The 15,000-nt window shown below is 31.5% G+C and overlaps 1 protein-coding gene and 1 pseudogene across 2 annotated transcripts in view; one reads left to right on the top strand and one right to left on the bottom strand.

Moving 5' to 3' along the window:
• LOC149503647 (protein Ycf2 pseudogene) overlaps positions 1–15,000 on the top strand; it is a 55,667-nt pseudogene that overhangs the window by 24,936 nt on the left and 15,731 nt on the right. The window lies entirely within an intron of this gene.
• LOC149503648 (NAD(P)H-quinone oxidoreductase subunit H, chloroplastic) lies at positions 8,654–13,320 on the bottom strand. Its single transcript, XM_089757958.1, has 2 exons — positions 11,151–13,320; positions 8,654–10,030 (listed from the first exon to the last, which is right to left on the bottom strand). Exon 1 carries the CDS (start codon positions 12,884–12,886, stop codon positions 11,705–11,707), a length of 1,182 nt encoding a protein of 393 aa, XP_089614084.1. The 5' UTR covers positions 12,887–13,320; the 3' UTR covers positions 8,654–10,030; positions 11,151–11,704.

Raw genomic sequence — 15,000 nt, 5'->3', positions numbered from 1 at the left:
AAAAAAAGTAAATAGAACCAGTATAAGCATAGGAAATAACATAGTATTATCCGATTCATGAGGATAAGAAAAAGCCTTCTTGTAGCCAAAATTCGTAATAGTAATAAGAGCCCCTTTTTTTACATTACCACCAATTCTATATGGCTTCTCATTATTATTCATTGTTAATAAATTATTCATTGTTAATAAAGGGGATAAAGGAAAATTTCTGTTAATCATTGTTTGCTCTTCTTTTTTACCCCATAGTTTTATTGAATAGAAGGAGCTACCTTTTTTGCCACTATAATTTTGAAAATTAATGTTTAAATGTCCTTCAAAAGTAAGTAAATAGATCCGAAACATATAAAATGCTGTTAATCCGGCCGTGGACCAAGCTATTATTGCAAAAATCGGTGAATACAACCAACTGTCACTAAGAATTTCATCTTTGGACCAAAAACAAGCAAGGGTGGAATACCACAAAGAGAAAGTGTACCCACTAAAAAAGCAATTTGTGTAATTGGCACATGCTTTCTTAAACCGCCCATAAAAACCATATTCTGGCTTTTATCTGGAGAATATCCAACAATAGCTTCCATGGAATGAATAATGGATCCGGATCCTAAAAACAACAATGCCTTCGAATAAGCATGAGTAATCAAATGAAATAAAGCGGCTCGATAAGACCCCATACCTAGAGCTACCATCATATAACCCAGTTGGGACATTGTAGAATAGGCTAAACCCCTCTTAATATCTTTTTGAGCAAGAGCTAAAGTAGCCTCCTAATAATACTGTTATTATACCTATCAAAGATATTAGATTCATTATGTAAGGTATAACTATGAAAAGAGGAAGAAGGCGGGCTACAAGAAAAATTCCCGCTGCTACCATAGTGGCAGCATGTATAAGAGCCGAAATAGGAGTAGGCCCCTCCATGGCATCAGGTAACCATACATGAAGGGGAAACTGCGCAGATTTAGCAACTGCGCCGGCAAATAATAAAGAGGCACATAAAGTAACAAATAAAAAATGAACCTCATTATTATAAATCACGTTATTAAATATTTCGAACAAATCTTGAAATTCGAAACTTCCCGTTATCCAATAAAAACCTAAGATTCCTAATAATAAACCAAAATCGCCTATCCGATTAGTTACAAACGCTTTTTGACAAGCGTTTGCCGCAACAGGTCGTGTGAACCAAAACCCTATTAATAGATAAGAACACATTCCAACCAATTCCCAAAAAATATAAATTTGTATCAAATTAGAACTAGTAACTAATCCCAACATTGAAGTATTGAATAAACTCATATAAGCAAAAAATCTCAAATATCCTTGATCATGAGACATATAATTGTCACTATAAATAAGAACAAAAATTCCAACAGTAGTGATTAATATTGACATAATAGAGGTAAGTGAATCAATAAAGTAGCCAAACTCGAAAGAAAAATCATTATTGATGGTCCAAGACCATCCATATTGATAGATAGAACTTCTATTTATTTGCTGAATAGACAGATCGACCGAAAAAATCATAACTATACTTAACAATAAAATATTGGGAAAAGCCCACATACGACGAAGATTTTTTGTTGCCGTCGGAAAAAGTAGGAGTCCCATTCCTATTAAAATAGGAATTGGAAGTGGCACAAAAGGTATGATCCATGAATATTGATATGTATGCTCCATAAAAACTTTTTTCTTATTCTTTCTTAATTAATCGTTTCTGATTCACCGGCTCTTATCTCTTTTGATGGAAAGGGAGCAATAATACAATCAAGATATTACAAAGTTAACTGGAATTTTCTATTATTAATCTTTTAATCTTTCTCAAATATTTCAAAAATATTCAAATTTCGAAGTTAGAAGTAATCAAATGATATCACCGAGTTACTAATGGAAAAAAAAAATATTCTTTTTTTTTTTCAAAATTATGTATCCTTTAACAGATTAATTACGAGTCTCATTCGAATTTGATTGAAAATGAAAATTGGGCATACTCTCTCTTCGAGCTTGACCAATTACCAATTAATAGAAAAAAATTCAAGTTTGTTTTTTATTAGGTAAATAAAATGGTTTTTTTACATTTTTTTGTTTTGATGTATTTTTCGTGTATAAATGGAGATGTATAAATTATAAATGTAGGACGACAAAAAAAATAGGCAGAGATAGAGAAGGAAAGACTCTTTTTTACGTTTTTTTGATTTCATCAATTCAATTTATATATCATAATAGATCCTAATCTATCCTATAGATTTGAATGGAGATATAAAAAAGAAAGGTACCAATAAATTAAATACAAATTCTTCTTTTTTTCTGGATAGTGTATGGAATATAAATAAAAAAAGGTTATATCATATTTTTTTTTTTTTTTTTTTCTAGAATAGAAGCATTTTATGTTATTTTCCCATCTCTATTTAGTTCTTATGAAATTTATATAGTAGTATATAGATAATTATAATCTAGAAAATCTATTAATCTAGAAAATCTATAGGAATAGATAAATAATGACATAAAGACACCGATCATTTTGTTTTAAAAATAGATGTCTTTGACATCCAACTATAGCACTAAATAACCTTTTTTTTGAATGGCAGTTCCAAAAAAACGTACTTCTACATCAAAAAAGCGTATTCGAAAAAATGTTTGGAAAAAGAAAGGATATTGGGCGGCGTTGAAAGCTTTTTCATTATCGAGATCTATTTTTACGGGTAATTCAAAAAGTTTTTTTGTACGACAAATAATTTTTTTTTAATCTGAATTGGTTTAACTCGAATAAGATACAAAGGTTTTCTTTTTTGAATATCTTTTTTTTTTTCATTTCCGGGATGGGGATTCTCATTTTCCCCATCGCCCCATTTGGTATCTTAGTGTTATAATAATTTGTTATTTTTATAATATTCAATTTCAATTTATAATAATAAATAATTAAATAATTAAATAATAAAAATTTGTATATTTATACTATAGCTATATCGGAGCACATATATATAAGAGCTTTAACTGGGTTGTTGAAACTAATCCATTAAGTTTCAATTTTGTAACTTTATGAATCATTATTTCTCTGAATTACTATATATCCTTCCCTTGCTTTCAACCCAATTGAGAAAACTCCCTTTATAATTTAGTGGATATACAAATAATGTATCAATTTAAAATGATCTAAAAAAATTCTATGTTTGTATAAGAAGATGAATCAAGACATATTTTTAGAATTCGAAATTCGAAATACTTTTTTGAAGTATGGTACAATTATGACAGGAATCGAAACGCTTTTTATATAACGTAACGTGTACAACCCAATATCTAGTTGGTTTGATAAATCCTTAAAACGCAAAATCCTAACGATTAATACAAAGCTATGCAAATTACATAAATCTTTTGAAATCATTGGATGTGGTGCTGAAATTGTGATCTCTAAAAATAATATTTTTTCATTCATTTATTCATTCAATTGATAAGCATTTTTTTTTTTATAGATTCATAAAAATCATATAAAAGAATGAGAGATGAATCATTAAAAAATTAAAATGATAAAGAACATTTTTTTGTTGAATTCTATCTATGAATTGAAGTTACAACTAGTTAGTTTAGTTACAATAGAGGAGTTCTCTTTTAGGAAAACACAAACTATAAAATCTCTGTTGAAATAATTAAATATTAAATTAAATATTAAATAAAAAAAAGGATAATTAAATAAAACGATAAATAATAAAGATTCTTTTTGAACCTTCAAATTGCTATTTAAACGAGTTTTTATTCATCAATTTAAATTAAATGCTTCTTTTACATTTTACATTGAATTGACCCCTTCACCTTCAATCTCGACGATTGAATAAAAAATGGCTTATTATGATTTCGAGCAAGCCGCTATGGTGAAATCGGTAGACACGCTGCTCTTAGGAAGCAGTGCTAGAGCATCTCGGTTCGAGTCCGAGTAGCGGCATAGTATCTTCTAAAAGAGATAGAATAAGTCCTATAATGAATTTAATTCCTGATTTCCATTCCATAAAATCTAGAAACCCTCGCTTTTTTCAGAATTCTTATGATTTTTTCAACTTTAGAGCATATATTAACTCATATATCCTTTTCGGTCGTTTCAATTGTAATTACAATTCATTTTTTAACCTTATTCTTATTAGTCGATGAAGTCGTAGGACTATATGATTCATCAGAAAAGGGCATGATAGTTACCTTTTTCTGTATAACAGGATTATTAGTCACTCGTTGGATTTATTCAGGACATTTCCCATTAAGTGATTTATATGAATCATTAATCTTTCTTTCATGGGGTTTCTCCCTTATTCATATGGTTTACTATTTTAAAAAGCGTAAAAATGATTTAAGCGCAATAACCGCACCAAGTGTTATTTTTACCCAAGGCTTTGCCACTTCGGGTCTTTTAACCAAAATGCATCAATCCGCAATATTAGCGCCTGCTCTCCAATCCCAGTGGTTAATGATGCACGTAAGTATGATGGTATTAGGCTATGCAGCTCTTTTATGTGGATCATTATTATCAGTAGCTCTTCTAGTCATTACATTTCGAAAAGCCATAAAAATTATTGGTAAAAACAATAATTTATTAAATCAGTCATTTTCGTTTGGCGAAATCCAATACATGAATGAAAGAAGCAATGTTTTATTAAACACTTATTTTCTTTCTTCTAAAAATTTTTACAGGTATCAATTGACTCAACAATTGGATCGTTGGAGTTATCGTATTATTAGTCTCGGGTTTATCTTTTTAACCATAGGAATTCTTTCGGGAGCCGTATGGGCTAATGAGGCGTGGGGATCATATTGGAATTGGGACCCAAAGGAAACTTGGGCATTTATTACTTGGACCGTATTCGCGATTTATTTACATACCCGAACAAATAAAAATTTGGAAGGTGTAAATTCCGCACTTGTGGCTTCTATGGGATTTCTTATAATTTGGATATGCTATTTTGGGGTCAATCTATTAGGAATAGGTTTACATAGTTATGGTTCATTTACATTAACATCTAATTGAATTGAATAAAAAGGCTAAGCCTAACAAATACTAAGATAGGACAGCGTATATATAAGAAAACTTATTGTAAGCTGTCAAGAACCTTTTGAATCACTCCACTACTTGATTCAAAAGGTTCTAACAAAAGCCAAAGATGTCTGATTAAAATTCAATTTAATTCTTTTACCTTTTTTTACTTAACTTAAACTTAAGAGAAGAAAAAAGACTTCTTTCTTTTTTTTTTCACTGTACAACGAACAATTTTAAAAATCATAGGATTACTTTTTGATTTTTTGTTTTATTCATCAAAACTATCTATAAAAATAATTATATAGAATAGTTTCGACCTTCTCACCTGATAATGAGAGGACAAAATCCGGATAAATACCAATACCTATTACTGGTAGAAAGATAGAGATCGAAACAAATAACTCTCGTGGTCCAGAATCAAAAAAATAAGAACTTTGAGCATTAAATAGCTTGTATCCATAGAACATTTGACGTGACATAGATAATGAATAAATAGGAGTTAATATCATTCCAATTGACATTACGAAAGTAATTAGTATTTTTGGCATTAAAAAATATTTTTGGCTGGTAATTATTCCAAAAAAGACTATCAACTCTGCAACAAAACCACTCATGCCCGGTAATGCAAGAGAAGCCATCGATAAGATACTGAACATCGTAAATATTTTTGGAATCGGAATAGCCATTCCACCCATTTCGTCGAGATAAAAAAGACGCATTCTATCATAACTCGTTCCTGCCAAGAAAAAAAGTGCAGCACCGATAAATCCATGAGATATTATTTGTAAAATAGCTCCGTTGAGTCCCGTATCAGTTATAGAGCCAATTCCTATAATTATGAAACCCATATGAGATACGGAGGAATAGGCTATTCTTTTTTTTAAATTCCGTTGACCAAGAGATGTTGAAGCTGCATAAATTATTTGCATTGTACCCACTATTATCAACCAGGGAGAAAATATGGAATGAGCGTGGGGTAATAATTCCATATTGATGCGAACTAATCCATACGCTCCCATTTTTAATAAAATTCCGGCTAGAAGCATACAAGTACTGTAATGTGCCTCCCCATGGGTGTCTGGTAACCACGTATGTAAGGGTATAATCGGCGATTTGACAGCAAAAGCAATAAGAAATCCAATATAGAATATGATTTCCAGTGCGACAGGATACGATTGATTAGCTAATGTTTCAAAATTTAATGTTGGTTCATTAGAACCGTATAAACCGATACCCAAAACTCCTATTAATAAAAAAATGGAACCCCCCGCAGTGTACAAAATAAATTTTGTAGCCGAGTACAGACGTTTCTTTCCCCCCCACATGGATAGAAGTAGATAAACGGGAATTAATTCGAACTCCCACATGATGAAAAAAAGTAAAAGGTCTCGAGAAGAAAATGATCCTATTTGACCACTGTACATTGCTAGCATCAAGAAATGGAATAATCGCGAATCTCGAGTAACTGGCCAAGCCGCCAAAGTAGCTAAAGTAGTGATAAATCCTGTCAGTAAAATGGGCCCTATAGAAAGTCCATCTATTCCCAATCTCCAGTAAAAATCAAAAAAATTTATCCATTTATAATCTTCCTCCAGCTGGATTAATGGATCGTCCAATCGGAAATGATAACAAAATGCATAGGTTGTTAGAAGGAGTTCAAATATGCATATACACATAGTATACCACTTAATTAGCTTATTTCCTCTATGAGGAAGAAAGAAAATTAAAGAACCTGCAGATATTGGTAAAACTACAATTATTGTTAACCAAGGAAAATAATTCGTGGTAAAGACAAGATGCACTTGGACCAGAAAAACCCGTGCTCAAAAAAGATTTTTTTTGAGCACGGGTTTTTTCAGTAAAAAAAAAATAAAATGGATTCAAAATGTATTCAAGTGGGGTTTTCGGGAACGTATCAATAAGCTAGACCCATACTTCGAGTTGTTTCATGCCATAAATAAACTCGAACGCTCAAGAAATCTGTTGGACAAGCGGATTCACATCTCTTACAACCAACACAGTCTTCTGTTCTTGGAGCGGAAGCAATTTGCTTAGCTTTACATCCATCCCAAGGTATCATTTCTAACACATCGGTGGGGCAGGCTCGGACACATTGAGTACACCCTATACATGTATCATAAATTTTTACTGAATGTGACATGGGATCTATAATTTTTTGAACATCATAAAATTTCAATCTAGTAAACTTGTAAATGAATCATTATAGTTAAACACCAGATGAATCAACGATTTACCAGAAATTTTCTAATCAATTTCCTTCGGGATCAACTCATAAGAAAGGACCAAGATACTTTGATTTCTTACGTTTTCGAAAACATGATGTAGATTCCAACATATTGGACATGCTAATTCAAATTGGTGAATCTTATAATTTAATATTATTAATATTACTTATTCAACAAAGTTGATTGATTGATACGCGTTGATTTTCTGTTACGATAAATTGAGGAAACAATAGCTGATCCAATAGCTGCTTCAGCGGCTGCAATAGCTATAACAAAAATTGATAAAATATTTCCTTTTAATTGCCGACTATCAAAAAAATCAGAAAATGTTACAAAATTTATATTAACCGCATTCAGTATAAGTTCAAGACACATAAGGGCCCGAACCATATTTCGACTCGTGATCAATCCATAAATACCGATAGAAAATAAATAGGCACTCAAAACAAGTATATGTTCGAGCATCATTGACCAACTCCTTATCAATTTCGATTCATTTTAATATGAACAATAATTCAACGGATTTGATTGACTAGAATAGAATATAACAAAAAGAATATATTGGAAATATCTCGAATAAACGAATTTCTATTTTATATTTTATACACGAACAAGAATTCAAGGAAAATAGATGCGATAAGACAGAAAAAAGTTTAATTTGGATTGCTTGCTATTCCTAGTTAGAAAGATTTATTACTGACGAGCCACAGCAATTGCACCTATCAAAGCAACTAAAAGAATTAGTGAAATGAATTCAAATGGAAGAAAAAAATCTGTTGCTAAATGAATTCCAATTTGTTGACTATTACTTATCAAATCTTGTTCTATAATTTGGTTTGATCTTGTAGTCCAAATAATCCCGTACCATGATGTATCTAATATAGTAGTAATTAGCGAAACAAGAATACTTGTACAAATCAACGAAGTAAGGCCATTCCCAATGGTCCACAGATTAAAATTTTTATAATATTCTGAACCATTCATGAACATCACAGCAAATAGGATTAAAACATTTATGGCTCCCACATAAATAAGAAGCTGGGCAGCAGCTACAAAATGAGAATTTGAGAGAATATAGAATAAGGATATACAAACAAGAACCAATCCCAATGAAAAGGCAGAAAAAATTGGATTGGTAAGTAATACCACTCCCAGGCCCCCTAATATAAGACCCGATCCCAGAAAAACTAAAAGAAAATCGTGTATTGGTCCAGGCAAATCCATTATATGTAAAATAAGAGATAAATAAATCGAAATGCTTTTCATGATCTTATTGACCCGACCAGGAATTTTTTTTTTATGATACGTTCCTAATTGAATAAAATCCTAATCTATTAGGTGTGAATTGATCTAAGTACAATTATTGTTTCGTTTTTAATTCTTTTTTTTTGTTCGGTTCGAAAGGGTATTTTGTTTTTTGAAACTATATATTTCGAAATAATTACGAATATATTAATAGATTTTCAAGAAAAATGAATTCGAAATTCTTATCAACCAGTTAATTTGTAATTGAATTTTTATTTATTGACCAAACAAAGAGTAAAGGCCTCATTCTTTTAAGTCAAACCAAATATTCTTTTAACTTAAACCAAAACGGAACCTTAAAAGAATTGGAAATTTCTCTTTAATAGAATAGGAGGTTTACTTACTCAGTTTTTCTTTGAGGCGAATTCAAAATTGTTCGAATTGTATAATCGTCAATTACTGACATTGGTAAACGGCCCAAAGCAATTTGATTATAATTCAATTCGTGACGGTCGTAAGTAGAAAGTTCATATTCTTCAGTCATTGATAAACAATTTGTTGGACAATACTCAACGCAGTTACCACAAAATATACAAATTCCGAAATCAATACTGTAATTAAGCAATCGTTTTTTTCTAATATCCGTTTCAAATTTCCAATCAACAACAGGCAGATCTATAGGGCATACACGAACACATACTTCACAAGCAATGCATTTATCAAATTCAAAATGGATTCGCCCACGGAAACGCTCTGATGCGATTAATTTTTCATAAGGGTATTGAATAGTTACAGGTAAACGATTTGCGTGGGATAAGGTAATCATGAAACCTTGACCAATGTACCTTGCTGCTCGGACTGTTTGGTGGCCATAATTCATGAACCCAGTTACCATAGGGAACATATCGTGAATATCTATGAATAATTTTATGTTTGTTTCTTTCTCTTGTTTGAACCAAGTCATGAATCTCGTATTCTTTTTTTCTTTACAGTGAAAGAAGTTGGAAAGAAGTTGTTAATAATAGATTACCGAGAGAAATGGGTAAAAGAAATTTCCATCCAAGATTTAATAATTGGTCCATTCTTAACCTAGGTAAAGTCCATCTTGTTGCGATAGAAATAAACAAAAACAAATAAGTTTTAGCTAATGTAATAAAGATACCAATTGTCGTTCCAAAGATTCCATTCATTTTATTTATTTCAAATAGCTCAGGGACGAATACGTACGGAATGGAAATATTCCAACCCCCCAAGTAAAGAACTGTTACAAATAAGGAAGAAAGTAATAGATTTAGATAGGAAGCAACATAAAATAAACCAAATTTGATACCCGAATATTCGGTTTGATACCCTGCTACTAATTCTTCCTCGGCTTCTGGTAAATCAAAAGGTAATCTCTCACATTCTGCTAGAGAAGAAATTAGAAAAACGATAAACCCTATTGGCTGACGCCACAAATTCCATCCCCAAACCCCATATTTTGATTGCGCCTCAACTATATCAACTGTACTTGAGCTGTTAGATAATTATAGTCGATGATAACATCACTGTTCCCATCGCTAGTCCAAAACCGTACATGAGGTTTTCAACTCATACGGCTCCTCGTGGGTCACAAATAAATTTAAGGACCGAATCAGTATTATTTCTCTTCGTATGGTTGTAGAATAGATAGAGAAAAAATGGATTGGAAGGTCCAAAATTATACCAATGGAATTCTGTCTGCTATATTATGAAGAATAAAAAAAGTGCTTCTGAATTGATCTCGCCCGTTACTAATTTCAATTTTTATTTGTTGAGTAATAACTTAAGCCTTCAATAAAATACTTCTTGTAGAAATATCAATAGATATTTCAACCCATTGTTTTCGATTACGAAAAAAATTAAATATTACATTAGCTCATAAATCATGACACAGATTATATCTCTCTATATATATGAAAGAAAGAATAAAAAAAAAAAAAATATTTATTTTTTATTCTTTCTTTTTCGTTCCTATTCTTCTTTCTGATCTGAGAAAATTACGAATGGGGGCTTAAACTAAAAAATAGTAAAGGATTATTTCGTTCCTGATAGTCATTACTTTAATCGGTGGATAGGAGCATACTCTGGACCGGAATCGTGGGTAGTACTGCCTACTCATTTCTACTAATTTAAAGCCCCAATTAGTATTCTTTTTATGTTATCCAGAAATATCCTTTTTATATAATTTACATAATCTCCATTACTAATCCTTTGTGTATTTTGGTGTTCCTAACCATCCACTCATTTTTTTGTTCAATCCCCCGTTTGGTTTGGCAATACATGTATGGGAATCTATACAAAGGATAGCCAAAACTCTATACGGTTGATCTTTTGAGCCCGCTTCAAGCTAGATTGACTAATCAACCCGTCTTGGGGTAAAGACTTCTTCCACTTATGTTTTCTTCCACTTAACTCTTGTACATAGGAAATGAGATTAAATTTTTTTTTGTTTAATTTACTGCGAATTTATAAGCTGCTTTCTTTCACTCATATATAACTATCTAATTTAGTTTATCAACCTGAAGGATAATAAAATAACGAAGATATCTATTCAATCCATTCAGCTTATTTTATAGAACGAAAGGAATAGGGAAAAGAAAAGTTTATATTTCAACGAATCGCACGTAGAGATATTGATAAAACACATAGAGTTAATGGTATTTCATAACTAATCGATTGAGCAGCAGCTCGCAGACCACCTAAAAAGGAATATTTATTATTTGATCCGTATCCTGACATAAGAAGTCCAACAGGAGCAATACTTGAAATGGCAATCCATAAAAAAATACCGATATTGAGATCGGCTAAAATAAGGCGAGAGCTAAAAGGAATTACTGAAAAACTTAGTAAAATGGATATGACTGCTATAGACGGTCCAATACGGAATAAACGAGTATTTCCTCTAGATGGAAGAATATTCTCTTTGAAAAGCAGTTTTGTTCCATCTGCTAGAGCTTGAAGAATTCCCAAAGGGCCGGCGTATTCAGGCCCAATACGTTGTTGTATTCCTGCAGATATTTCTCTTTCTAACCATACAATTACTAGTACACCTATTGTGATTCCCAATACAAGAGTCAAAATAGGGACAAACATCCATATGATCCCATAGACCTCTTTTAAGGATTCCAATCTGTAAAAGGAATTGATATCTTCTACTTCTGTTGTATAAATTATCATTTCAACGATCAACTTCTCCCATAATGATATCTATGCTACCTAGTATCGTCATAATATCAGCCAATTTCATTCTTTTAACTAACTGAGGAAGAATTTGCAAATTGATAAAACCCGGCGGGCGAATTTTCCATCTCCAAGGAAAACCACTTTGATCTCCTATCAGAAAAATTCCTAATTCTCCCTTTGGGGCTTCCATTCTCGCATAAAGTTCTTGTCTCGGTAATTCAAATGTAGGAGAAGGTTTTTTACTAATGAATCGATATTCAAAATCATTCCATTCTGGATCCCTTTCTCGATCAAAACATCGGATTTCTAAATTCTCATAGGGACCCCCCGGAATTCCTTCCAGGGCCTGTTGAATTATTTTTATGGATTCCGTCATTTCACTGATTCGGACTAAATAACGAGCTAATGAATCTCCTTCTTTTTGCCACTGGATTTCCCAATCAAATTCGTCGTAACACTCATAATGATCAACTTTACGAAGATCCCATTTGATTCCAGAGGCTCGTAGCATTGGGCCGGATAGACCCCAATTTATTGCTTCTTCTCCACCAATAACCCCTACCCCTTCAACTCGTTCTAAAAAAATAGGATTTCGCGTAATAAGTTTTTGATATTCAACAATTCCTGTTAAAAAATAATCACAGAAATCCAAACATTTATCTATCCAGCCATAGGGTAGATCGGCCGCTACTCCTCCGATACGAAAATAATTATGCATCATTCTCATACCGGTGGCAGCTTCGAATAGATCATATACTAATTCTCTTTCTCTGAAAATATAGAAAAAGGGGGTCTGTGCACCAATATCGGCCATAAAAGGTCCAAGCCATAATAGATGAGAAGCTATACGACTCAACTCCAACATAATTACTCTGATATAGCTGGCTCTTTTAGGGACTTGAATATTGCCCAATTGTTCTGGTCCATTTACGGTTATTGCTTCCGTGAACATAGTGGCTAAATAATCCCAACGTGTTACATAAGGCAAATATTGTATAATTGTTCGGTTTTCCGCAATTTTTTCCATTCCTCTGTGTAAATAACCTAATATTGGTTCACAGTCAACAACATCTTCACCATCTAGAGTAACGATGAGACGAAGAACACCGTGCATTGATGGGTGGTGAGGTCCCATATTGACTATCATAAGGTCTTTTTCTGTAGCTGATAGATTCATAAGTTTTTCCTCGATTCATTCTTACATGAATTGTTGAAAACGAAAAGAAGTACATCAAAATGAAAAATATAATAAATCGACTAATTCAATCAAATTAACGATTTTTTGATTCCCGAATATCCAACTCACTAATTAATTCTTTATAACGTATGTTATTTTTCTTTGATAAATAAGACAGAAGCCGTTGACGTTTTCCTAGAATTTTACGTAGACCTCTCTGAGATAAATAGTCTTTTTTGTGCAATTCCAAATGTGAAGTAAGTCTTCGTATCTTATTGGTGAAACTGACTATTTGAAATTCAACGGACCCCTTGTTTTCTTCTTTTTTTTCTTGAAAAATAACTGAGATGAATGAATTTTTTACCATAAAACAAAAATTTCTCTCCCCCTTTTTTTGAATGTGAATTTTACTGATCAGTAATAATAATAATACCATTCATTTTAATATGCACAATGATTTTAAGTTCGTTATGAACTTTATAATTTTTTCAAATAAAATTAATCAATCCGGTTTTCAATCATAATATATGGAAAAATGTACCATTGACGAATTTTCAAACGCGGATACATATGTATCCTTACCATACTGAAACGACTGCCATTATTACTATTAAACCAATAGCGATTCATACAAGCTAAATCTTCTAATCGATAATTGGGCCAAAGAAAGAACTTTAATTTAATTAGTTTCTTTTTATCACTATCAAGATGTTTGTTTTTATTCAAAACTTGACCACAGTTTTTTACATTATTTAAAAATACTGGATTTCTATGCATACCATTTTTATCCCTTGAATTGAAAGAAATTCGAATTCGCAATTCTCTCCGGTGGTTAGGGGATAAAATATTTTCAGGAATAAACAAATCATAATGATTTTTGTCTTTATTTTCAGTCATTTTTTGATGTCTTGCAATGGATTCATCAAAATTATTTTTTTCAATATAGTTTTTTTTTTTGCGTCTTTTTTTTTTTTTGCGTCTTTGATTAATTTCATGTTTATTTTTATGAACCAATGAAATACTTATAGTTTGATATAGAATAAATTGTCCATCAATTTCTACATACCGGCGAATTGGTTCGATAATCAATACTCCTTTTTTGAGTAGGTATTGATAAGTTAAAAGTAACTTATCCGCCGAATCCATCAAAATATCCAGATTCGTTCCTCCTCTTCTAACAGAGTATAGAAAAGTTTCATTCATATTTATCAGGCCAAGAATGAAAGAATATGCTTTGATATTTTTGATTATTTTTTCATCGAAAGAATCAGCATCCCATCCGAATTGAAAATACAAATACTTTTGTAGGAATAAACGAGCTTCTCTCTTGCTCTCGTCTTCCTTTCTATGTTTTTTTGATTTACCAGAATCTTCTTCAACATCTTTTTCTTGATTGTCTGATTTACCTTTTTCTTGATCTGATTTACCTTTTTCTTGATTGGATGATTTACCTTTTTCTTGATTGGATGATTTACCTTTTTCTTGATTGTATGATTTACCTTTTTCTTGATTGGATGATTTACCATAATCTTCTTCAACATCTTTTTCTTGATTGTATGATTTACCTTTTTCTTGATTGGATGATTTACCATAATCTTCTTCAACATCTTTTTCTTGATTGTATGATTTACCTTTTTCTTCATTGTATGATTTACCATAATCTTCTTCAACATCTTTTTCTTGATTGTATGATTTACCTTTTTCTTCATTGTATGATTTACCATAATCTTCTTCAACATCTTTTTCTTGATTGTATGATTTACCTTTTTCTTGATTGGATGATTTACCTTTTTCTTGATTGGATGATTTACCATAATCTTCTTCAACATCTTTTTCTTGATTGTATGATTTACCTTTTTCTTGATTGGATGATTTACCTTTTTCTTGATTGGATGATTTACCATAATCTTCTTCAACATCTTTTTCTTGATTTGAGAGAACGGATCTAAATTTTCTTTTTTTTTTTGCATCTGATACAAGATCCTCTTTTTTTCCATTAAAATTAAAATTGAAAAGAAGTAGTTTTATTGGTATGATCCATGGTTCAACCTTATATGCATTATATAGTAGCACAAATTCTGGGAAGAACCAAAGTTCCAGATTCGATATTTGAT

The sequence above is a fragment of the Durio zibethinus genome, unplaced genomic scaffold, assembly GCF_047325235.1.
Source record: "Durio zibethinus cultivar Kanyao isolate XHJ-2024 unplaced genomic scaffold, ASM4732523v1 HiC_scaffold_3, whole genome shotgun sequence".
Taxonomy (NCBI): Eukaryota; Viridiplantae; Streptophyta; class Magnoliopsida; order Malvales; family Malvaceae; genus Durio; species Durio zibethinus.
This window is presented reverse-complemented; position numbering and strand designations above follow the sequence as displayed.

What these genes read in the sequence shown, in the direction of transcription:
- LOC149503648 (XM_089757958.1), bottom strand. Translation starts at nt 12,886, where the DNA reads ATGAATCTATCAGCTACAGAAAAAGACCTTATGATAGTCAATATGGGA.